Consider the following 22,998-nt stretch of genomic DNA (forward strand, 5'->3'; position numbering starts at 1 on the left):
AAACAAGGATGCCCATTATCACCTCTACTATTTGACATTGTACTAGAAACACTAGCAGTAGCAATTAGAGAAGATAAAGAAATTGAAGGCATCAAAATAGGCAAGGAGGAGACCAAGTTATCACTCTTTGCGGATGACATGATGGTCTACTTAAAGAATCCTAGAGATTCAACCAAAAAGCTAATTGAAATAATCAACAACTTTAGCAAAGTTGCAGGATACAAAATAAACCCACATAAATCATCAGCTTTTCTATATATCTCCAACACAGCTCAGCAGCAAGAACTAGAAAGAGAAATCCCATTCAAAATCACCTTAGACAAAATAAAATACCTAGGAATCTATCTCCCAAGACAAACACAGGAACTATATGAACACAACTACAAAACACTCGCCACACAACTAAAACTAGACTTGAACAATTGGAAAAACATTAACTGCTCATGGATAGGACGAGCCAATATAATAAAAATGACCATCCTACCCAAACTTATTTATCTATTTAGTGCCATACCCATTGAACTACCAAAATACTTCTTCACTGATTTAGAAAAAACCATAACAAAGTTCATTTGGAAGAACAAAAGATCAAGGATATCCAGGGAATTAATGAAAAAAAACACATATGATGGGGGCCTTGCAGTCCCTGACCTAAAACTATATTACAAAGCAGCAGTCATCAAAACAATTTGGTACTGGCTAAGAAACAGAAAGGAAGATCAGTGGAATAGACTGGGGGAAAACGACCTCAGCAAGACAGTATACGATAAACCCAAAGATCCCAGCTTTTGGGACAAAAATCCACTATTCGATAAAAACTGCTGGGAAAATTGGAAGACAGTGTGGGAGAGACTAGGAATAGATCAACACCTCACACCCTACACCAAGATAAATTCAAAATGGGTGAGTGACTTAAACATAAAGAAGGAAACCATAAGAAAATTGGGTAAACACAGAATAGTATACATGTCAGACCTTTGGGAGGGGAAAGGCTTTAAAACCAAGCAAGATATAGAAAGAATCACAAAATGTAAAATAAATAATTTTGACTACATCAAACTAAAAAGCTTTTGTACAAACAAAACCAATATAACTAAAATCAGAAGGGAAACAACAAATTGGGAAACAATCTTCATAGAAACCTCTGACAAAGGTTTAATTACTCATATTTATAATGAGCTAAATCAATTGTACAAAAAATCAAGCCATTCATTCCAATTGATAAATGGGCAAGGGAAATGGATAGGCAGTTCTCAGATAAAGAAATCAAAACTATTAACAAGCACATGAAGAAGTGTTCTACATCTCTTATAATCAGAGAGATGCAAATCAAAACAACTCTGAGGTATCACCTCACACCTAGCAGATTGGCTAACATAACAGCAAAGGAAAGTAATGAATGCTGGAGGGGATGTGGCAAAGTAGGGACATTAATTCATTGCTGGTGGAGTTGTGAACTGATCCAACCATTTTGGAGGGCAATTTGGAACTATGCCCAAAGGGCGACAAAAGAATATCTACCCTTTGACCCAGCCATAGCACTGCTGGGTCTGTACCCCAAAGAGATAATGGACACAAAGACTTGTACAAAAATATTCATAGCTGCGCTCTTTGTGGTGGCCCAAAACTGGAAAACGAGGGGATGCCCATCAATTGGGGAATGGCTGAACAAACTGTGGTATATGTTGGTGATGGAATACTATTGTGCTCAAAGGAATAATAAAGTGGAGAAGTTCCATGGAGACTGGAACAACCTCCAGGAAGTGATGCAGAGCGAGAGGAGCAGAACCAGGAGAACATTGTACACAGAGACTAATACACTGTGGTATAATCGAACGTAATGGACTTCTCCATTAGGGGCGGTGTAATGTCCCTGAACAACTTTCAGGGATCCAGGAGAAAAAAAACACCATTCATAAGCAAAGGATAAACTATGGGAGTGGAAACACCGAGAAAAAGCAACTGCCTGAATACAGAGGTTGAGGGGACATGACAGAGGATAGACTTTAAATGAACACTCTAATGCAAATACTATCAACAAAGCAATGGGTTCAAATCAAGAAAACATCTAATGCCCAGTGGACTTACGCGTCGGCTATGGGGGGTGGGGGGGAGGAAAAGAAAATGATCTATGTCTTTAACGAATAATGCTTGGAAATGATCAAATAAAATATATTTAAAAAAAAAAAAAAGAAACATTATTTCCTCATTGATCATTGTTCAGGGTTTACTAGGGAGTTTCTCAAGGGGAAGAATCAAGTCCACTGAGGCATGGTGGAGCTTGGTGTACCTGTACAAGTCTTTCCTTATGAATGATTTATGTACTGGCTTTAGGAGAATGAGTTTCTGTACAGGGGGAGTAGGGGATATTCTGGGCTTGGCTTGTGGGTACAGCTTTTGCTGGGAATTATGTACCTAAGCAAAAGTTAACCCATAATAGTCTTTTGGGTTTGGTTTTGTGAGTCTGATCTTCTGGTGATATTTTGGGGGAAATAGTGTGCAAGCATTTTGCTCTTATAGTACTTTTTCTGAGACTAGGGAGAGGACAACAATCATGTCAATTTCGTTAGTGAGGGATGTTGATGACAGAAGTCATGCAGAGGGGGCCGAGTGGGCAATTTTATCCTGCCAAAGAGCCACTCTGTGACTTCTTGGCATCCACAAGTGACCTTGTCAAGACATCATGGCCTGACAGCTCCCAGCCACCCACCAATATAAACATATGTGGCCCCTCCAGATCAGGTAACACAAGGCTGTTGAGTAGAATCAGGGACCTGGTTCCAACAGTTATTATTTCTTCTTTTGTGACAAATATGCAGAAATCTGCTTTTCCAAAGACCTTAAATCTACTCCACCACTTAAATGATAAAGATTTCTTGACATTAGAAGAAAAGTAAATGTCAATGCTTTATTTTCCTTATGTAAAACCACATTATTGTTTATCTTCTTGCTAACTATTTCTTCAAAGAGAGAGCTATCCACAGTAAAAAATTTTAAAAGGTCTTTAAGGAATGATGAGGGTAAAACATCAGTGCTATTGATACTAGGATAATAGTGTTCCTGTTCCTACTGATCACCACAAATTAGATCTCAACATAGAGGATTGTTTTACTTTAACTCTTAACTGGCTGTACCATAATGATTATGAGTCTTTTCATTAACTCTTGGTGTATTTTGCTGAGATGAGTGCTATGAGGGGAAATGGACAAAAGCTGCTCAAAATAACCAGCCATGGATGGACTTCAATTTGGAGAGAATCTCCAAATCAAGTAGATCCCAGATCCCTTTGGGTATTAAGAGGGTTCTACAGTCTTCATATTTGTCCTACACCATTCCCAAACCCTCCCCACTGCCAATCACTGAATCCTTGAAGAATATAGTAAATCCATTTGTACTACCTCATCTCCCAGACTTAGCCTGTCTTCCATCTCTTAAATGAGAGAGTTTCAATTGGTCAGCTCTTTGGTGCTGTTCCTTCCTTTTACTGGATACATTATATATCTCAATATTACCATACAAAGGAATGAATGAATGTAATTGGGGACCTTGCAACTCAACTACTTGCAAAACAGAATTCTTTCATTCTTTCTTTGTGGCAGTTGCAATCAACATTTATTTCTTACTCTTACAATTTTGCTATCATAACAATTTTAGGTTGTATATTTTAAAAAATTTTACTTTGGACACATGAACTCTTTCTTTTAAAACTTTATCATTAATGTTCTGTCATTTTTCACTGAGGCACTCTAGGCAGTTGCTACCTTTACCTAGCTGACTGTCAAATTTGCTATTTAAAAGAAATTCAGCTAGGTTTGGTATCTGGCAGCTTATAAATAATCATGGTTCTGAGTTCGTGAAAAAGCTTTTGAAATTTACTCTTCCAGGGAAAGACAGAATAGTCAAATACAAAAGAAAATAAAATATGGGCATGATGCAATTTTGGGCTATTTCTACAATATGCTGAAACATATTCAATACTGCATACTAATCTTTGATAATTACCATTTAGTGGATCTACTAAAGAAACTGACTCATATAAGTATAATTTTATTTCCAGCTTTAAAAGCTTATGATCTTACTTCCTAAATCAAGAATAAGTAACTATTTCTACAAAAGACACTTGAAGTTTCTTACATAATAGCAAAGAATTTTAGGAATTTTAACCTAGAGCATAAGTTTCAACATTTAAACTACAGAAGATTAAATTCACATTAGTCTCTAAAATATCTGGAAACTCTTAACAAGTATAAATTTATGCCTTAGTAATTTTTTTAAAGGATGTGACACATTTTATGCTAATTCTTGTCTGATATTTAATTTTAAAAATGATAAATTTTTAGCAATTAAGAGATATTACTTTTAACACGGTCAAATAATATGCCTGGGGTGAGGCTGGGAGAATGACACTCACAGATAAGAGACAGTCTAGCATTAATATTAAAAAGTACCAAAATAATAAATATATTTTTTGATGGTAATAAAGAGTAGTGTCTCAAACTCACCACTGGCAACTGACAACTGACTATTTAGGGTAAGCATATTAGTTGCTTCAGATATTCTTAATTCTTTCCCCTGGGTCCTGCAAGGAATTAAATCAAAAGTAAGGGGAATAATAAACTATCCTGTTTCAATAAGCAGGACATATATAGAGATCATGGAAAGATCTCTAAGTTATATTCAATTTTTAATTACCCAAGAACAAATCAACCAACAAACATTTCCTGGGTCTCTTCCTATACTTCATTATGACAATCACTTTGATGGAATATAAAGGAACAGGCACAGCTTTCACCTCTAAGGAGCTTCCAACTTAATTTAGCTGACAAAAATGATATGTAAAAGAGGACAAAATGATGACAAACATTCTAAGATAAGTTTAATATCACACCAAATTATGTGACACTAATGCCCTAAAAATTTAGAGTAGGAAAAGAATACAGATTGGGAGAGCAGAGAAGGACTTGAACTATTCCTTGAAAGATGGAGTCATATTTCTATAGGAGCCAGAGAGAAGGAAAGAGATTCTAGGTGATGATAGCATAAATGAAGACATGGAGGTAATAAAATGTATATAATAAAACATATAAAATGTTTTTGTGGGAAAGGGAAATAATTAATCTGATCAGAGAAAGAGTACTGAGGAGTACTGGAGAAACCACTAAAACAGATTTCCTCAAGGTTTTGGAGTAGCATACTAACAAGATTAGAGTGGTAAGTAATAAAAATTGTTAGTACAAAAAAATATTTCTAGCAGCTCTTTTTGTGGTAGCAAAGAACTGGTAATTGAAGAGATGCCAATCAATTGAGGAATGACTGAACAAGGTGTGGTATATGATTGTGATGGAATACAATTTTGCTATAAGAAATGATAAGCAAGATGGTTTCAGAAAAACCTAGAAAGTTTTCTATGAACTGATGCAAAGTAAAGAAAGCAGAACCAGAACATTCTACACAGTAACAGCAATACTGTACAATGATCAATTGTGAAATGATTTAGCTATTTTCAGCAATACAATGATCTAAGACAATTCCAAAGGATTCATGATAAAAAAAAGGCTATCCAACTCCAGAGGCAGAACTGATGGAGTCTGAATGCAGATGAAAGCACACTATTTTCACCTTATTTTCTTCATGATTTGTTTTTTTTTTTGAAGATAAGTATCTTCTTTCCTCCACATGATGAATACAGAAATAAGTTTTGAATGACAGTCCATGTATAACTTATATCAAATTGCTTACCATTTGAGGGAGGGGGAGAAAGGGATGGAAATAATTTGAAACTCAAAATGTTAGAAAATAAATGTTTAAAACTGGTTTTACATGTAATTAGGAAAAAATAAATATTACTACACTAAAAAAAAATTTGTTAGCACATAAGGGGTGTATGTAGGAAGAATTATAACCTGAATTTAGATCTGTGAGGAGCTTGTTGCAATAATCGAGGTATACCAATAGAAGAGAGGCACTGTGAAGGAAAGAAATCAATATGACTAAGTCACTGACTGAATAAAATGAGGATATAAGACTAGCTGAAAAATCTTAAACTTAAATGAAAAGTTGTTCACCTATTTGTACTATTGTTTAAATTTTCATTTTTTTTCTTCACAAAGACCTATTAATATGATGATATATTTATCTAAACAAAAGATTAAACAATTATTTGGGGAGCTGAATTAAGAGGAATCTACTAAAGGTCTCCAAATCTGACAACTCTAATGTTCTATGATTCTAGGATCCTAGATGCAGAGTCAAAAGATACCCCAAAGGCTATCTAGACTGATTCTCCTGACATCCTCCTTCCTTCTCTTACTCCCCACTGCCTTTTCTACAGTTGAAGAAACTGTGCAAAGTTATATGATTTGCCTGAGGTCACAAAAGGTAGCATCTCAAGTGGGATTTGAATCCAGATCTTTAGTCTCTAGAGCTATTCTTTTCCCTCTCTATTAGCTGCCTCCTAAACTCTGAGCTTATGGGGAGAAGAAAACTTTGTTTAGGATGTCATCTATCCCATCCTTGAAGTTGTAGGAAATAGTGTTGGTAAGAAAACCTGGGCATCTTTGTGGTTGGGTTTGCACCACTTAGCTCCATCATGTTTTATGTAAGTCCCAAAATATCGGACTTACTTTTTAATTAATTAGTATAAAAATGCATTACAAAGTCAAATAAAAACAAATTGGAAGTTACCTACTGCTTTGGGTAATCAGTACCATTGCTACCATCCATAATTCTTAATACTAGAGATAAATTAAAAAAAAGAAAATCAACATTTTAAAAGATTTTTATGGATAAAGATAAATGGATAATATGGATAAATAGCCAAAGATTATAGCTCTTTAAGAGGATTACAGATAAAATTAATTAACAAATATTTGTTAATTACTTACTAAGTGCCTGAAATTGTGTGAAATCGGGGATTCAAAGATAAAACTGAGTTTAAAACACACACATACACACAGAATATATCAAAGAAGATGCTACAAACTTACCCCCCCGCCAAAAAATGAAAATAAACTTCTTAAACTTTTCTTACACTTAGTTTTGTGAATTTTGAATAATCATTCAAAATTTTTTAACAAGAGAGATCACCTTGTCATTATGTACTCAGTCCTGGGATGAACTCCTATGGATGGGATCTAGCAGGGCACAGTTGGGAATCAAGGTGGAACAAGATAACTAAGGAGATGTAGGGGCCTGGGACTGGACAGAATGGATCCTTGGGGAACTGGCATCAGTGCAGCACCTTAAGGACTGCAGTGTGTTTTATAATGTTTATCTCATTTGAACTTTACAACAACCCTGAGACACAGGGACTATTAGGACCATTCTCATTTTACAAGTGGGGAAATTGAAACAGAGTTAAATGACTTGCTCAGGAACATATAGCTAGTAAGTGTCTGAGAACTGATTTGAACTCAGGTCTTCCTGACTGACTGGCCCATAGTTCTACCTGGTGTACCAAGAAGCTGTAGGAGGTTTTCCAGGGCCAAGAGTAGACAAAATGACTACTGTGGAATGTAGGTGGTTAAGAAAAAAGATTATTGAATGTGTGTAATGTATAATCTTTTGTACTATTACATTATTGTATTGAGGTATATCTTTAAATAAAATATAACCAGGTGTGGTTAATACTGTCTTGCTTAAGGAAGTATATGTTAATTCTAAAAAAAACAAAACATTTATAACTATAATCATTTTTATCAAAACCTCCAATAAACTTTTTATATCTCCAATGCAAATTGTCAAATAGATGAAAAGAGGTTAAGATTTTTCCAAAAACATAAAAACCACTGTTGAGAAAGAGGAAATGATATTAAAGAGTCATTATATTATATCTACTCAGAGTCCTACCTGTATCTGGTTTTTTCATTCCTATCCTGAATCGTATCTGCTTTCTACACAAGAGCTTGGAAAGACATTTAGCATTCCAATGTTGGGCTGGCCAATCAAAAACCATGTTGCAGAAGACTGCTGGTTGTTGTAAAGACATTATAATTTCTTTTGCTTCCTCTGGAGTAAAAGGTTTGTTGAGTTCACCTAGAGAAATAAGTAGTTATGGGTTAATAAATATGTAAAATTACTATTTCCTAAAAATGGGAAAGGGCAAAATTAAATGATAACACTTCAGGTGACTGAATTTTTCTACTAAATTACAACTGTATGTTACACTAATACACAGATGGAGGAGCTGTCCTACTACTCATCTAGAGGTCCCAGGTCCTCATCTATATACTGTAAACCTCAAAATTTCTTAGACTTATAAATGTTGGAAATTTCACCATTGGGAAATTTCATACTTGAAAAATTTCCTATTGATAGTGGGTCTTGACTATTGGAATGTGAATCCCATTGGCATGGGAGGTTCCTTCTCCTTCCCTTCTTAAGATTACTTTAGGACAGAAACCCTTTGCTGAACAATGGAAAGGATTTTGACCTATGCTTAAGCATAGAACAGGAATTTCTTTGAGTCATGATTGATTTTAGAATTGATACAATGGAGATACTTGGAATCAATCTCCACCCTATTCAGTCCTAACAGGATTGAGTAAGGGCTGCAGCCTAGATCAAAATTTAATTATTCCAATCTCTACCCTACTCAGGTTAACAGGATTTAGAAAGGGCTGTAGCAAAGGAGCAAAGATTTAATTATTTGAAAATATAACCTTCAACAGACATGTGCAAGGCCTCTGGGCGGTCCTGGGTTAAGCTAGAGCCTCCATTGGCACAGGGAAATTGATGGACAGTGATTGGTAGATGTGAGAACTGAGGGGAGGCAACTTGGAGGGTTTCCTTAAAGATCAGGGGGGTCTGAAGACTCGGGGTGGTTGAGGAGTTGATCGGAGTGGTGGCAGTGTACTCTGAGAAGCTTGCTCTGAAGGAAGCTGAAGGTGGGGGCCTCTGAGACTGTTTCTCCATTTTGGTCACGTGAGTAATAGGGACTGATCTCCTTTCTTTGCCCCAGCTATCTAAGGGCTTGGGCCTTTTGGCCCAGCCTAAACAGAAGGGGTATTTAAGCCCTATTCCTTTCTCTCCCTTTTTCTCTCTCTCTATCTCTAATTCCTTTCTTCCTCCTATTGTAATTAAACTCCATAAAAGATTGACTGCAAACTTGAGTTTTCATTTAGGAATTACATAGCTGAATTCCTTGGCGACCTTAAATTAATATATATCAGTCTTTTAAAGTGATTCCCTTGTAACAATACCCCAAGGAAGTTAAAGACAGAAAAAAAAAAGTCTTTTGCATATCAAAATATTCACAACAACACTTTTCTGTGATAACAAGGAACTAGAAAAATTAAGTTCTCATCTCCTGGGGAAAGGTTAAAGAAATTGTGGTACAAAATGTACTGGAATGCTATTACACTGTAAAAAATGAAGAATATGGGAAATGCAGAGAAGCATGGGAAGACCAATATGAACTGATACAGAGTAAAGTCAGTTGGTAAGACCAGGAAAACAAGAAACAGAGTTACAAAAATATAAACAGAAACAAATGATAATAAGTAGAAATAAAATGAAATGGAAATGGAATGTTGTGTAATTATGACAAAGATGGGTCTTAGAAAAGAGTTGAAAAAAGAGTGTCCTTTCTTTGTAGAGGTAGTAGGGCTGTAAACATGACATTCTGAACACATAATTTTTGTTCACAGGATGGCTCAAGGGGGAAGGAATAAGGTAGGATATGATGCAAAAAATATTTATAAAAATTAATTTTAAACAGGAACTGCAATGGATTTTATTATTACTCTAACACACAAATGTTGGTATCCTTCATAGAACCTAGTGAGATATTTAAATATTTGAAATTATTTGTTCTTCCATATTAAAAGCTTATAAGTTTGACAAATAATTGTTTTTTAATATACCAAACATATCTTAGATTCAATTATACAAATAAAAGCCTTTAACATCATAACAACTTTCCTAAATAAGGGAAAATTAAAATTTTGTGATTAGTGATCTTAAATATATAAGTATTTAAGAAGTACTAATGTACTTTGTATCTGTAGCTCTGCTTGTTTCAACACAGAACAAGATGCCCCATCCTATGATAATCTCATCATTTTTTAATTCATCACCTACCCCTTGACTCAAGCCTTGATTGACACCATCTCCCTCAGCTTCCTCTCTAGAGGATGGAGTAATAAATTCCTCCCAAAGTCTCCCTTTACAAAGAGGGCAAAGACACACTCCACTTTGCATCTGCTGCTCTGCCTAGTTTCAATTCCAAATCTTTTCCTGCCTCCCTTTGTGTGATGATTGATATTTACTGGATTGAACTGATAGCAGCAGGCTGGTGGAAATGTGAAAAAAGCACCAGGTTTAGAGTTAAAAAGACCATTCAAATACTCTTCAGAAATTTACTGTGACTCCAGGCAAGTTACTTATAACCTCTCTCAGCCTCAGTTTCCTTGTCTGTAAAATGAAAAGGCTGGACTTGATGGTTTATAAATTCTCTTCTAGATCTAAATCTACAATCCTGAGTCAAAAGTAACACAATGTGATAATCAATATCTGTGATAAATCCAACTTTTTCATATTATGATTAATTTCATAGAGAGACGAGATTTTTAAATTTTCACCTTCAAACATTTAGAAGATAACTGTGTACTGTACTGGGAAGAGAATAATAAAGACTAGAAATAAGGAGACTTTAATTGTTCTAATCTCTAATATCTTTGAATAATCTGGAATCTGCAGACACATGAAAAGAATTTAAAAATAGTTCTTTTGTGTTCTTCACTTACCAATATTTTTATTATTTAATTTCCCCATATAAAATGGAAAATATAATTTTAAAGAATGAAACAAATGACTAAAACAAAAGTTATTATGGTCTAAACATAAAGCTGTATTTTAATTAAATTTTTTAAAAAGAACTACTCTCTTTATATGAAAAGAACTGGAAAATTTAGGGCTTTGGACTTCTTTGAATCTAACTTCCCTATTACTATAGAGAGTATCAACATTTTTCCAGTCACACAGACTCAAAACTTGTGTTATTTTCTACTCTTCACTCTCTTACTCCTAGATCCAATCAGTTGCCAAGACTCTTCACTTCTACCTTCACATGACATTTTTCATATACATCTCCTTTTTGTCTCTGATACCAACATCATCCTGCTTTAAGTCCTGTCAGCACTTAGTAAGTACTTAATATTTATTGACAACTTTCAAAGTAAGTCCAGAGAAGCCTTATAAAAGAAGTTGAAAAGAGAGAGGCTACAAAAAGAAAATGATAAAAGATAACACCACAGGTGACACAGGGGATAAAGGCTCAGGCCTGAAGGAAAGAAGACTCATCTTTCCAAGTTCAAATCTGACCTCAGATACTTACCAGTCATGTGACCCTATAAAATGAGCTGGAGAAAGATATGGCAAACCAGGTCAGTATCTTTGCCAAGAAAATCCCAAATGGGGTCAAGAAGAGTTGGCATGAGTGAACAACCACAAATGGCTGAGAAGTCAAAGGTCCTTTCTAATTCTAATCTCCTATGATGAAAGCATTTTAGGAAATAGAAAATCCATGCAAAAGGCATTGGAAAGAGGAAGAGAAAAGCAAGTCAAAGAGTTAATACAAAATAGCAGAATCCAGGTATGAGGTCAGAAAGACCTAAACCAAGAAGAGATTAAGAACGGCAAAGAAGGAATGGATCTAAGAGATTCACAATTTAGTTCTAGAAGGGACAATCTTAGATGCTATCTAGTCTATTCCCTCCAGTTTTCAGATGAAGAACTACTTCATTTTAGACAAATTGAAAAGATTAAAAGAGTGAATCACAACTAATGGCAAAGTGAGGAATTAGAACCAAGGTTTCCTGACTATGATCCTTCCATTATTCCATAGTATATATTAGAAAGAATCAATCTCTTTTTACATTATTTCCTTTCCTAGAATACCTTCTTCTTCCTTATCTGGCTTTAAGAACTCCATTGCTGGTTCTGTGGCCATCACAGCAGGTCCTATATATCCCTAATGAGTAATAATAGTAAGCATCTCCGTAGGCCATGTCATTTCAGCAGATCCTATTCCTCAGGGAGGGGTAGTATCTCTGGTATGGAGGGCTTGTCGTGCCCTCCTAGGGCAGCTCTCCAGCCTCTGACCCTCACCTGACACTCAGCTCTCACTTGTGGCTCCCAGTAGCTGCTAGCATGCGGCAGTGGCCACACCCTGGGCAACGGCTTCGACAGGCCAGCCAAACCTTGTGAGGGTAGCCATCGGGTCGGTGTTGACCCCTGGTGAACCAGGGCTTTGCTCACCCAGCATGTGAAGACTGCTTCGGCGGAACAGGCGGAACAAACCAACAAGAAGGTTCAATGGCTGCTGAGAGGGCGATTCAGCAAAGCACTGTGGAGTGCTTAGGGCGTATTGGAGCACAAAAGACAATGCAGCTGAGGAAGTCTCCAGGTGTAACGACTTTTCGTGCCACTGGACCCAGGCTTCCAACGCCGAGAGAGTGGGACTGTCTCTATGCATCGACTTTTCCACTTAAATCTCCTTCACGCACAAGTGTCTTTGTGCACGCTCATCTATACACCATAGATGAAAACGCACAAAGACAATAGTCATCCTTGGTTACCGAGAGACTACTACCACCACTGAATCTAGAAGGGTTAAAATTGGTCACTACACAATGGAGAAAACAGAGTGTTGAGAGAATATGAACTAGAATCAGGAGATCTAGATTCAATATCTGCTCTGACAACTACTGACTGGGTATCCATGGAAAAGTCATTTAATCTCTCTTAGCCTCAGTTTCTCCATCTGTAAAAGGAAATGGTTATATCAATTTCCTCATTTATAAAATGAGATAGGTGGACTAGACTAGTCTGATAATAATTGTACTATCCACCTTGTAGAGCACTTGTAAAGAAAAGTGCTTTATAAATCTTAAAGCACTCTATAAAAGTGAGTTATACATAATCCTGTTGTTTTTCATAAGCAATGCAATCTTTGGGATAGCTAATATCTTCTAAAATGGTAATGTGCAAAAGACCATAAATTAAGCTCTTGGAACTCTATTGTTAAGGAATATAAACTATTATTTTATTCTGTATTTGCTGCTAATAATAGCAGCAAAAAATTTCAATTGATAGTCTTTCTCCTTTGAAGTCTTTCTATCTTTTCTTACTCCTCTTTGTGTGATTGAGGTCTAGCAGGGCCTCAATCAACAGTTGCCGAACTGAACTCTTAGGGCACACAGTAATGATCTTTTGGTAAACCCTGCAGCTTATAGGTAATAGGTTTCCTTGGATGAGGAATAACCATAGGACAGGTTTAGGTAGAGAGGATACTTTTGAAGTCCAGGAAACTAAATGATTTCAATGATTTTTATCAAATGAAGAGTTTCTGTAGCACCTTTTGGTAGTTCTTGGGCCCAGTTCTGCCAGTTTTCTGTGATTAATGGAGAACAGACCCAGATGAAGGGAATCAGAAGCCATCTGAAATTAAGTGATAAAAGATATTTCCACGATCTAATAAAATAGTTTCCCAGTCTTAGGAGAAAAAGAAATGCCTGAAATTCATGGGGAAAAAAGAAATCTAAGAAAGTTTTGCATGGATTTCTGAAATTCTTCATTAAAACTAGATTTTTCTATTGATGGATAGGAAGTTTCTAGGAGTGTAGCTTGTGTAAATAAGCAGATTCCCATCAAGACAAAGGGGCTATTTAATGGATATGTGATACATGAGGTTCAGAAGAAACAAATTATATATTGTAAATAGAAAAAATACCTATATTTTCATTTAGGTTATCTGCCAAATGCATGACAGTAGTTGATCATTAGACAAATAACTGATGTCTACTATGTAAAAAGGTTTTCTGTACAATTATGTGCCTATAAGACTGGATAGGTACAGAATATGGTGAAATGTCTCATCTATCCTATAAAGTTCAACTCAAAAGCCACTTCTTTGATGAGATCTTTTGGTAATGAGTGAGGACAAGTGTTGTGGTATCACAGAAAAATGCTGGAGCTGGAATCTAAGGATCTTGGGGAGCAGACTGGCGGTTCAGGGGATTGAGAACCAGGCCTGGAGAAAGGAAGTTCTGGGTTCAAATTTAGTCTCAAGACACTTCGTGGCTATGTGATCCTGGACATTTAACCCCTAATGCTTATTTACTGCTCTTTTTTTTGGTTTTGGAACCAATACACAGTATTGATTCTAAGAAGGAAGGTAAGGATTTTTTTAAAAAAGAGAGTATGTGAGTATGTCTATAAGGAAACATCAATGGGTATGGTTCAGTTGTGTTGGGGAAAGGGCTGGGATTATTGGAGAAGGAAGGTGTTTGTGTAGAAAGAAGTGGGAAATAACCCATCTTCCTACCTTCTGAACGAAAAGCTGATCACACATAATACACTGAACAAGGTTTTTAAATGCCTTGAATTTAAGTTTTAAATGAAATTTTAATTATTCTGAGCTAAAAAAAGGAAAAAAAAAGACTAGAATAAGATATGTCAAATAAGTATTCCCCTAGCTCTTTTGTGACCTCTTAAGGCTAATGGGGGAATCATAAAAGTGAAGGTCTTCCTAACTTGTTTCCTTAATAAAAAGAACTTCCTGGATCCCCTCAGAATTCCTCTTCAGATTGAATTCAATGATCCATATGAAAGTTGACTATAATACCAAAACAGTTGAAAATAGGCCTTTGTTTGCTTGAAATAGCAAATATTGAGCACTTTATTAAAAAATAAATTGTTAGAAGAATGAATTCAACAGATATTTATCACATTATGTGACTACCACTGTACACAATGAATTATAACAAGGTACTTAAAGGAGGAAGCTAGAAAACCAAGACTAGAGTTTGAGTGGAAAAAGGGCTTGAAAAAACATACAGCTTATTATTCCAAGAGGTACAAAGGGCTCAGAACAGAAATATCTCACATCCATAAGGATTATATTAAGAAAACCTGTAGCCATTTGGAGGTAATTTTGTTTTAGAAATTGAGTTTCTATGTCAGAATTTTGAAGAATATGTAAGCATACTAGTTATTTTCTTTTTTTAGTTCAAGTGAAATTAAGAAATATTTTTTCAAGCCTAAAATTCTCATCAGATTTGCCCTTTAAAAAGTAGTACATAAGCCAAAGCTTTTCTTAGGAAAATTGATTAAAGGTGATAACCAGATCTAATTTTAGCCTAGTTCAGATCTAGTTAGTTTTCCACTCCACAAGAAGTAATTGTATTATATGACTCCTCTATACCTGCAATATCTTTTTTTGCCTATTCTTTAGGTGAGGGCCTACCACAACCCACCCTTCTCCATTCATAAGAGATAGATCATAGAATGGAGACTCTTTTTTAATCCTAAAGTGATCCAGGAAGGAATGAAAACTGTATCCAACTGTTGTAATTATTCTGAGCAGCTGACTCTCTGTCCTAGACTCTATTAAATTAGAGCAATTAAAAAAAAAGTTAAAACAATTTAAAAAAACTTGTTAAAAAAACCGAACTCTAAACTTTATTTTAACATATTACGTATTCTTCTTCTTGTCCAAGATTCCTATAAATGCTACTGCATATCATCTTGGAGTAGATACCAAAAGAGGATATGGAGGAACTATCCTGAACATATCTATAAGCTAGAAATGGCCTGAATATTAAATAAATGTTAAAATTAATTGTTTCTGGAAGATGTGTTCAGAGTACAGTATTAACATTAATATTTTTTTCTTCAACAAGAGTAACTCTGAGAGCTGAATAGCTCAATAGATTGAGAACTGAGCCTAGAGATGGGAGGTCCTAGGTTCAAATCTGGCCTCAGACACTTCCTAGCTGTGTGACCCTGGGCAAGTCACTTAACCCCCATGGCCTAGCTCTTGCCATTCTTCTGCCTTGGAACCAATACACAGTATTGATTCTAAAGCACAAATTAAGAGTTAAAATTTAAAAAGAGTAACTGATTTGTGATGCAACTTTAAGAAACAGACTGGCTATCACTGGTGTGGCCCACTGGTCTGATTTAGTATTGTATCAGACTCAAATAGAAAGAATCCCTGCCTGCTAACCACATATTAACTAGGAAAACCAAAACTTGTTACTCTGTTAGATTGTATTTTTATGTATTTTGTTAAATATTTTGAAGTTTGCTACTTCTGCTTTAAAATACTGTATTTAGTCAAATGCCTAACTTACTCCCATGACTTTAAGAGGAGGCAAGAAAAAAGGTTTAACTGGTGTCCATTTGTGTAGGGTGTTTGTTTTTTTAAATTGTTTAGCTCTGTGTCCTAGGTAATTGCATATGGCTATAAAAGGATTATCTCCTAGCTGAGCTTATTTACATATTCTTGTAGTTGTATCTACATGTAAATAGACAAATGGCCAACAGAGGGCAGTAACAACTATATAAACATATGCCACTAACTAACTTCTCAAGGGAAAGGTTGATTTTTTCCTTTCATTTTTGTCCTGCCTACCTTGACCAATATCTGTTACATTGTAGGCACTTTAAAATGCTTGTTGACTGATTGATGGGCTCTGGGCTCTCCCATATAATCCCAAATAGCTATTAAAAAAAAAAAAAGCAGAAGCCCAGGTTTAGTTTAAGTGTTGAAATGAATCTGGAAGAACTGGGATCCAATCCTATTTCAGATTAAATAGCAATGTAGCCCTAAGCAAATTTCCTTAATCTCCCTAATCCCTATTTTTCTCAATCATAAAACACAGATAATAAGGTTGTCTTAAGGGTCAAATTAGATGACATTAGAATTGGAGGGAAACCCTTGAAGTCACTTAGCCCAAACACTAGGCTCAACTCTGATTATCTTGACTCTGAAACTCAAAAAAACTTCAAAGATTCTCCATTCCCCACTAACCCAGTCGAAACATTTTAGCTTGGCATTCAAGGCCTACCCCCCAAATGACTACAACCTATTTTTCCCAAATTTATCTCAGCCTATTCCCTTCCACACAGTAAGCCAAACCCTCTTCTCTAAACAAGGTGCAGCCTTTCTCAACTACTGCTTACACTGATGGTTCCTATCCCAGAGATGACCTCACCCCAATATCTGCTTTTTAAATTTCTACCCATCTTTCAAAATCCAGTTCAAATGCCACTTTTTCCATGAAATCTTCTTTGAACTCTCATCATGGATTTATTTTTCCTTCTTCAGTTTGTCTAGACCAGCGGTTCTCAACCTCTCAATTTGTAGCAATGAGAATATGTAATGCATATCAGGTATTTACAATCCGAATCATAACTAGCAAAATTACAGTTTTGAAGTAGCCACCAAAATAATTTTTTGGTTTGGGGTCACCGCAACATGAGGAACTGTATTGTGGGGTCATGACATTAGAAAAGTTGAGAATCATTGGTCTAGACCTCTGTACTACATCTATGCAAATTTAACTATTCTTTAGCTATTTGTATATTTCTACTAGTTTTTTGGGATTATTTAACAAGTATAAAAGAGAGATTTTAATTTCTAAAAATTGATCACATGGTAGTGGAACAAAACCCTAGTGTATTTTACAACCAAGTGAAACAAACATATTTACAGAAATCATGCCCATAAGTAAAATAAGGAAATCAGCTGCTTGTGGGATAATTTGTTTTTCAATAGTTTAATCAGCAATTTACTGCTTCATTAAATTAATGAAACTGAAGTTTCCTATAAAAAAAAAGAATTCAGTACAACATAACATTAATTCAATAGCCCTGGGTTACATCAGGTTATTCCATGCCAGGAAATCTGCTCATAGCTTTAAAAAAACTGTAAAGCAACCTCAATAGCCCTTTTTTAAAAAGGAGACTGCATTAAGATGTAAAATGGTGCAATATTTTCCTTTTAGGTGATTTGGAAACTGTTTTAAAAAAACCAGAACAGCAGTGTAGATGCTATCACAATAGTCCTTTCTTTCCCTTAAATGTTTCACTTTATCCAGCCAATTTTCCACAGCTTCAGTCACAACTGTCATCAACTTATGAGACAGAGAAAACATTCGAAAGTAAATTTCTCTTTTTTTCCCCTCTGACTACTTAGTTACTACAAAATGCAAGGAAATCTGAAACCCGGTGTCACACTATTCTACATTTACTGATGCTCTTGCTTGATTGCTTCAGTTAATACCTGTGCTGGATTTAAACTTAAGGATGAGAATTCATAAGTCGACAAACATTTATTGAGCACTTGATTGTAGGCCAGACACTGGGATAAGAGTAAAAAGAATAAATCTGAAAATAATAATAACAACAAGTACAATTTACGATATTTCCTGAATACCCTCTATATTATATGACAAAGGTAAAAAACCTAAAACCAAAAGTAATTCCATATTTTTCATAGCAGGTACAATTGTAAAGGAAAAATCCAAACTAGCTATTAAAGAAAAAACTGTAGCATTCACAAGACTCAAATGTATAGAATAATTTTAAATTGTTTTCCTATTCATTACCTTATTTATTTCTCAAAATCAACTCTGAAAGGCAGTCAAGAAGTTACTAGCTAATAGGAAAAACCCGAGATACAAAATGGTATAACCAAAATCAGATGACTAATGAAATGGTAGAGACTGCCTAGAACCTGGATTCCTTATTCCTTGTTCATTTAATCCTAACTCAATAAACATTAAGGATGTACTATGTACAATGCAGGACAAGTTGCCAAATAAGAAAAAATAAAGTTGAAGTCCATACATACAGATTTTATATATATATATATATATATATATATATATATATATATATATATATACACACACACACATACACACAAAAATACACATAAACACAAACTAGAACAAATATTTAAAGAAGAATATAAAATGTAATCATATCAGATGTGAAAGAGAAACCTGGGGAAAAGACATATTGGGAAGTTACACATTAGAAGTTTGTGCAATTGAAAATCTGTTACCCTAAAAACTACATTTTCCAGGAGCCCACTGCCTTCCTGTTGTTATGTACTTCCTGTAGACAGTGGATAAATTCAGTGGGCATTCCTGCTCAGGCTCTTTTGGCTTCCTGGCAAGGACGGTGGTGGTAAGCACAAGAGTTTTAAACAGTCTGATTAGCCATAGGCACATGGTTTTAATTTTGTATCCCTTTTATTCCTTTATTTCTAATGATCATTAATAAATCTAAAATATAATATTTTTGTTATTTGAGATTAATTTTAATTTTTACAAGTTACAGTGGTCTTCAAACAACTTCTGGGCATATATGAATTTTTAAATATTTTTCTATACTAACAAAAAGGGGGATGGCAGGTAAATAACAATATAAAAACTTTACTTACCAAACATATTTAGTATAAGGTAAAAACATTTCTTTTTTGACTGGACTTGTGATTTAAGGCCTAAAGGGTGGTGGTATTTGCATAGAGATAGGAAAATTCTGGAAATCTTGGGAAACAACAAATTATTTAAGATGGAGTACCAGAAGAAAAGCATCAACGTTATATAAAGCAGGCAATGTCCAGTTACTTACATGGGGAAAAATTTCTATTACAAAATTATTTATAGTATCCTATAGTACCACTAGAAGGTGCCCACCAGCTGAACTGCAGTATGATAAATGTAATGAAATGTTATATTACATCAAGGGAAATGACAAATATGAACTGTTCAGAGAAATTAGGACAGATTTCTATAAATTGATGAAAACTAACAACAAGCAGAACCAGATTAAGAATTTACTAAAAAACCACAATACCGTAAAGGAAATCAATACCAAAAGATTTCAGACCTTGATTCATGTCTTCCACCTTTCAGTGTAAAGGAAATGCCTATCAGTGTGACAGAACACATTTTCAGGCAGAGCTAATGAATGTGGTGATTAGTTTTGATAGTGTATACTTTTTTATTACACAGGAGGATTCCTGTTTTGAGAAGTATCAGTCGCTGAGAAGTGATATGGAGAAAGATGTGGCTCAAGGAATTGAGAACCAGGCCTGGACAGGTGGTTCTGGGTTCAAATTTGACCTCAGATACTTCCTAACTATGTGACCCTAGGCACCTCACTTAACCCCTATTGTCTAGTCCTTACTACTCTTCTACCTAGGAACCAATACACAATATTTATTCTAAAATGGAAGATTAAAAAAAGAGAAAAAGAAAGAAATTACAATGAAATTCAGTAATATGGATTAATACTTTTTAAAAAGGATAACTCAGGATCAACAAAGTTCAGATGGATAATTATACTTAAATATAAATGATGACAGGAGCAGTTAGGTGACTCAGTGCTTAGTCAGGTCCAGAGACAGGAGGTTCTGGGTTCAAATGTGACCTCAGATACTTCCTAGTTGTGTGACCTGGAGCAAATAACTAAGCCACCATTACCTAGGCCTTACTGCTCTTTTTAGAATCAGTATGGTATTGATAAAATAGGCACATTACAGATTTCTGGTCAGGTGAAGAATTCTTATCAAACAAAAGTTAAAAGTGACCATAAAAGATAAAAACAGACAATTTTGATTATGTAATTTTGTTGCATTTTTCATGAACAAAATTGTGGAAGAGAGCTATCATATAGCAAGAACCTTTGTATCAAATATCTTTGACAAGTCAGCTATCTAAAATATATAGGGAATTGATGGTCTTTCTAAAAACAATTGTTTATTGATATCTTTTTTATATCGTAGAATCCCCCCTACTAACCATCCCATATGATATTTTTTAAAGAAAAAAAGAAATCTTGGGGGCAGCTGGGTGGCTCAGTGGATTGAGAGTCAGGCCTAGAGATAGGAGGTCCTAGGTTCAAATCTGACCTCAGACACTTCCTAGCTGGGTTGACTCTGGGCAAATTACTTGACCCCCATTGCCTAGTCCTTACCACTCTTCTGCCTTGGAATCAATACACAGTATTGATTCCAAGATGGAAGGTAAGAGTTTAAAAAAAGAGGTCTGAAAAATCTGAAAATAAATGCAAATTTACTATTCCCAAGGAGCAGGATCCCATCTCTACAAACAGGTGGGCTGGGGTCAACTTCCAGTTTGAATAATCTTTATTCAGTTTTAAGCCCTTTTGATATTTCTACTAAGTGACACTACAATTCTCATTTCTTCTTGGATAACCTTTCCACTCGGTTTTCTTGAACATTACTCCTCTAAACTGGCTTTCTTCCTAACACTGTTTTTCCAAATATCCTTTGCTGGATTATCATCCATATCATGCTCCCATCTGTCAGTGTTCTGAACTGGCCAGTTGTTCTCTCTCCATTCTCTTGGTTCATGTATCAGCTCTCATGGGCTTAATTATTATCTTTAAGCAGATGACTTACTGATCTACTTAGCCAGTATCAGTTTCTCCCCTAAAACTTGGAATTTCATCACCAATGGCTTACTGAATATTTCAAACTAGATTTCCCAGAAACAACTCAAACTAAACCAAAATCCAAAATAAAACTCATCATCTTTGTCTTCAAGGTCACCCTTTCCCCAAACTTCAACTTATTTCCATTGAAGAGATCACCATTCTTCAATCTCCCAGGTTTATAATCCTAGAATTGTTCTTGACCCTTGCTCCATGTATCCAATCAGTTATCAAATTTTAATAGCCTTGCTACTTAGGTTAGTTTTCACCTGTGAGTTCCTATTGCTTCCCGGACCTCTAATTATTCCTGAGCTACAGAACTGTAAAGAGATGCTGCTATAGGTACAATAAAAACTATTATCTTACAGTGGCCCACTGCTTTTACCTTATCAAAGTACTTTTAAGCATGTTATCTTTTAAAAATTCTTATAACAGAGGTTTATTTAAGGCAAGCTTGTAAATCCCTCTAAGGACTGTCTGGAAACTGAAGTCAATAGGATAAATGACTTGTTTGGGTAATGTCATGCAGTGATAGAACTGAGACTATGACTCTAGAATAGCTAGGTGGCTCAGTAGATAGAAAGCCAGACCTAGAGATCGGAGGTCCTAGGTTCAAATCTAGCCTCAGAGATTTCTTAGCTTTGTGACCCTGGGCAAGTCATTTAACCCCATCTGCCTAACCCATACCATTCTTCGACCTTAGAACCAATACTTAGCATGGATCTTAAGAGAGAAGGTAAGAAACTAATTGGAAATTAAACAATACGATACTCCAAAATAGTTTAGTTAGAGAAGAAATCATAGAAACAATTAATAATTTCATCGAGGAAAATGACAATGGCGAGACATCCTTTCAAAACTTTTGGGATTCAGCCAAAGCGGTAATCAGAGGTAAATTCATATCCCTGAGTGCATATATTAACAAACTAGGGAGAACAGAGATCAATCAATTGGAAATGCAAATAAAAAAACTCAAAAGCGACCAAATTAAAACCCCCCAGCAGAAAACCAAACTAGAAATCCTAAAAATTAAGGGAGAAATTAATAAAATCGAAAGTGATAGAACTATTGATTTAATAAATAAGACAAGAAGCTGGCACTTTGAAAAAACAAACAAAATAGACAAAGTACTGGTCAATCTAATTAAAAAAAGGAAGGAAGAAAAGCAAATTAACAGCATCAAAGATGAAAAGGGGGACATCACCTCTGATGAAGAGGAAATTAAGGCAATCATTAAAAATTACTTTGCCCAATTATATGGCAATAAATACACCAATTTAGGTGATATGGATGAATATATACAAAAATACAAACTGCCTAGACTAACAGAAGAAGAAATAGAATTCTTAAATAATCCTATATTAGAAAATGAAATCCAACAGGCCATCAAAGAACTTCCTAAGAAAAAATCCCCAGGGCCTGATGGATTCACCAGTGAATTCTATCAAACATTCAGAGGATAGTTAATCCCAATACTATACAAACTATTTAACATAATAAGCAAAGAGGGAGTTCTACCAAACTCCTTTTATGACACAAACATGGTACTGATTCCAAAACCAGGCAGGTCAAAAACAGAGAAAGAAAACTATAGACCAACCTCCCTAATGAATATAGATCCAAAAATCTTGAATAGGATACTAGCAAAAAGACTCCAGCAAGTGATCAGAAGGGTCATCCACCATGATCAAGTAGGATTTATACCAGGGATGCAGGGCTGGTTCAATATTAGGAAAACCATCC

At 35.3% G+C, this 22,998-nt stretch overlaps 1 protein-coding gene across 5 annotated transcripts in view; it reads right to left on the reverse strand.

Annotated features, from left to right (window-relative positions):
- The window catches only part of HSPBAP1 (HSPB1 associated protein 1), a 64,638-nt gene that overhangs the window by 33,366 nt on the left and 8,274 nt on the right, over nt 1-22,998 (reverse strand). For 4 of the 5 annotated variants that reach the window (XM_007493791.3, XM_007493792.3, XM_056793535.1 and 1 more), the window contains exon 2: nt 7,849-8,034. The exons of the other annotated variant lie outside the window; for it this stretch is intronic. In XM_007493791.3, coding sequence (XP_007493853.2) covers nt 7,849-8,034 — 186 coding nt within the window. The remainder of the gene's footprint in view (nt 1-7,848; nt 8,035-22,998) is intronic. 5 annotated transcript variants of the gene reach the window in all.

This window comes from Monodelphis domestica, chromosome 4 (genome assembly GCF_027887165.1).
Source record: "Monodelphis domestica isolate mMonDom1 chromosome 4, mMonDom1.pri, whole genome shotgun sequence".
Taxonomy (NCBI): domain Eukaryota; kingdom Metazoa; phylum Chordata; class Mammalia; order Didelphimorphia; family Didelphidae; genus Monodelphis; species Monodelphis domestica.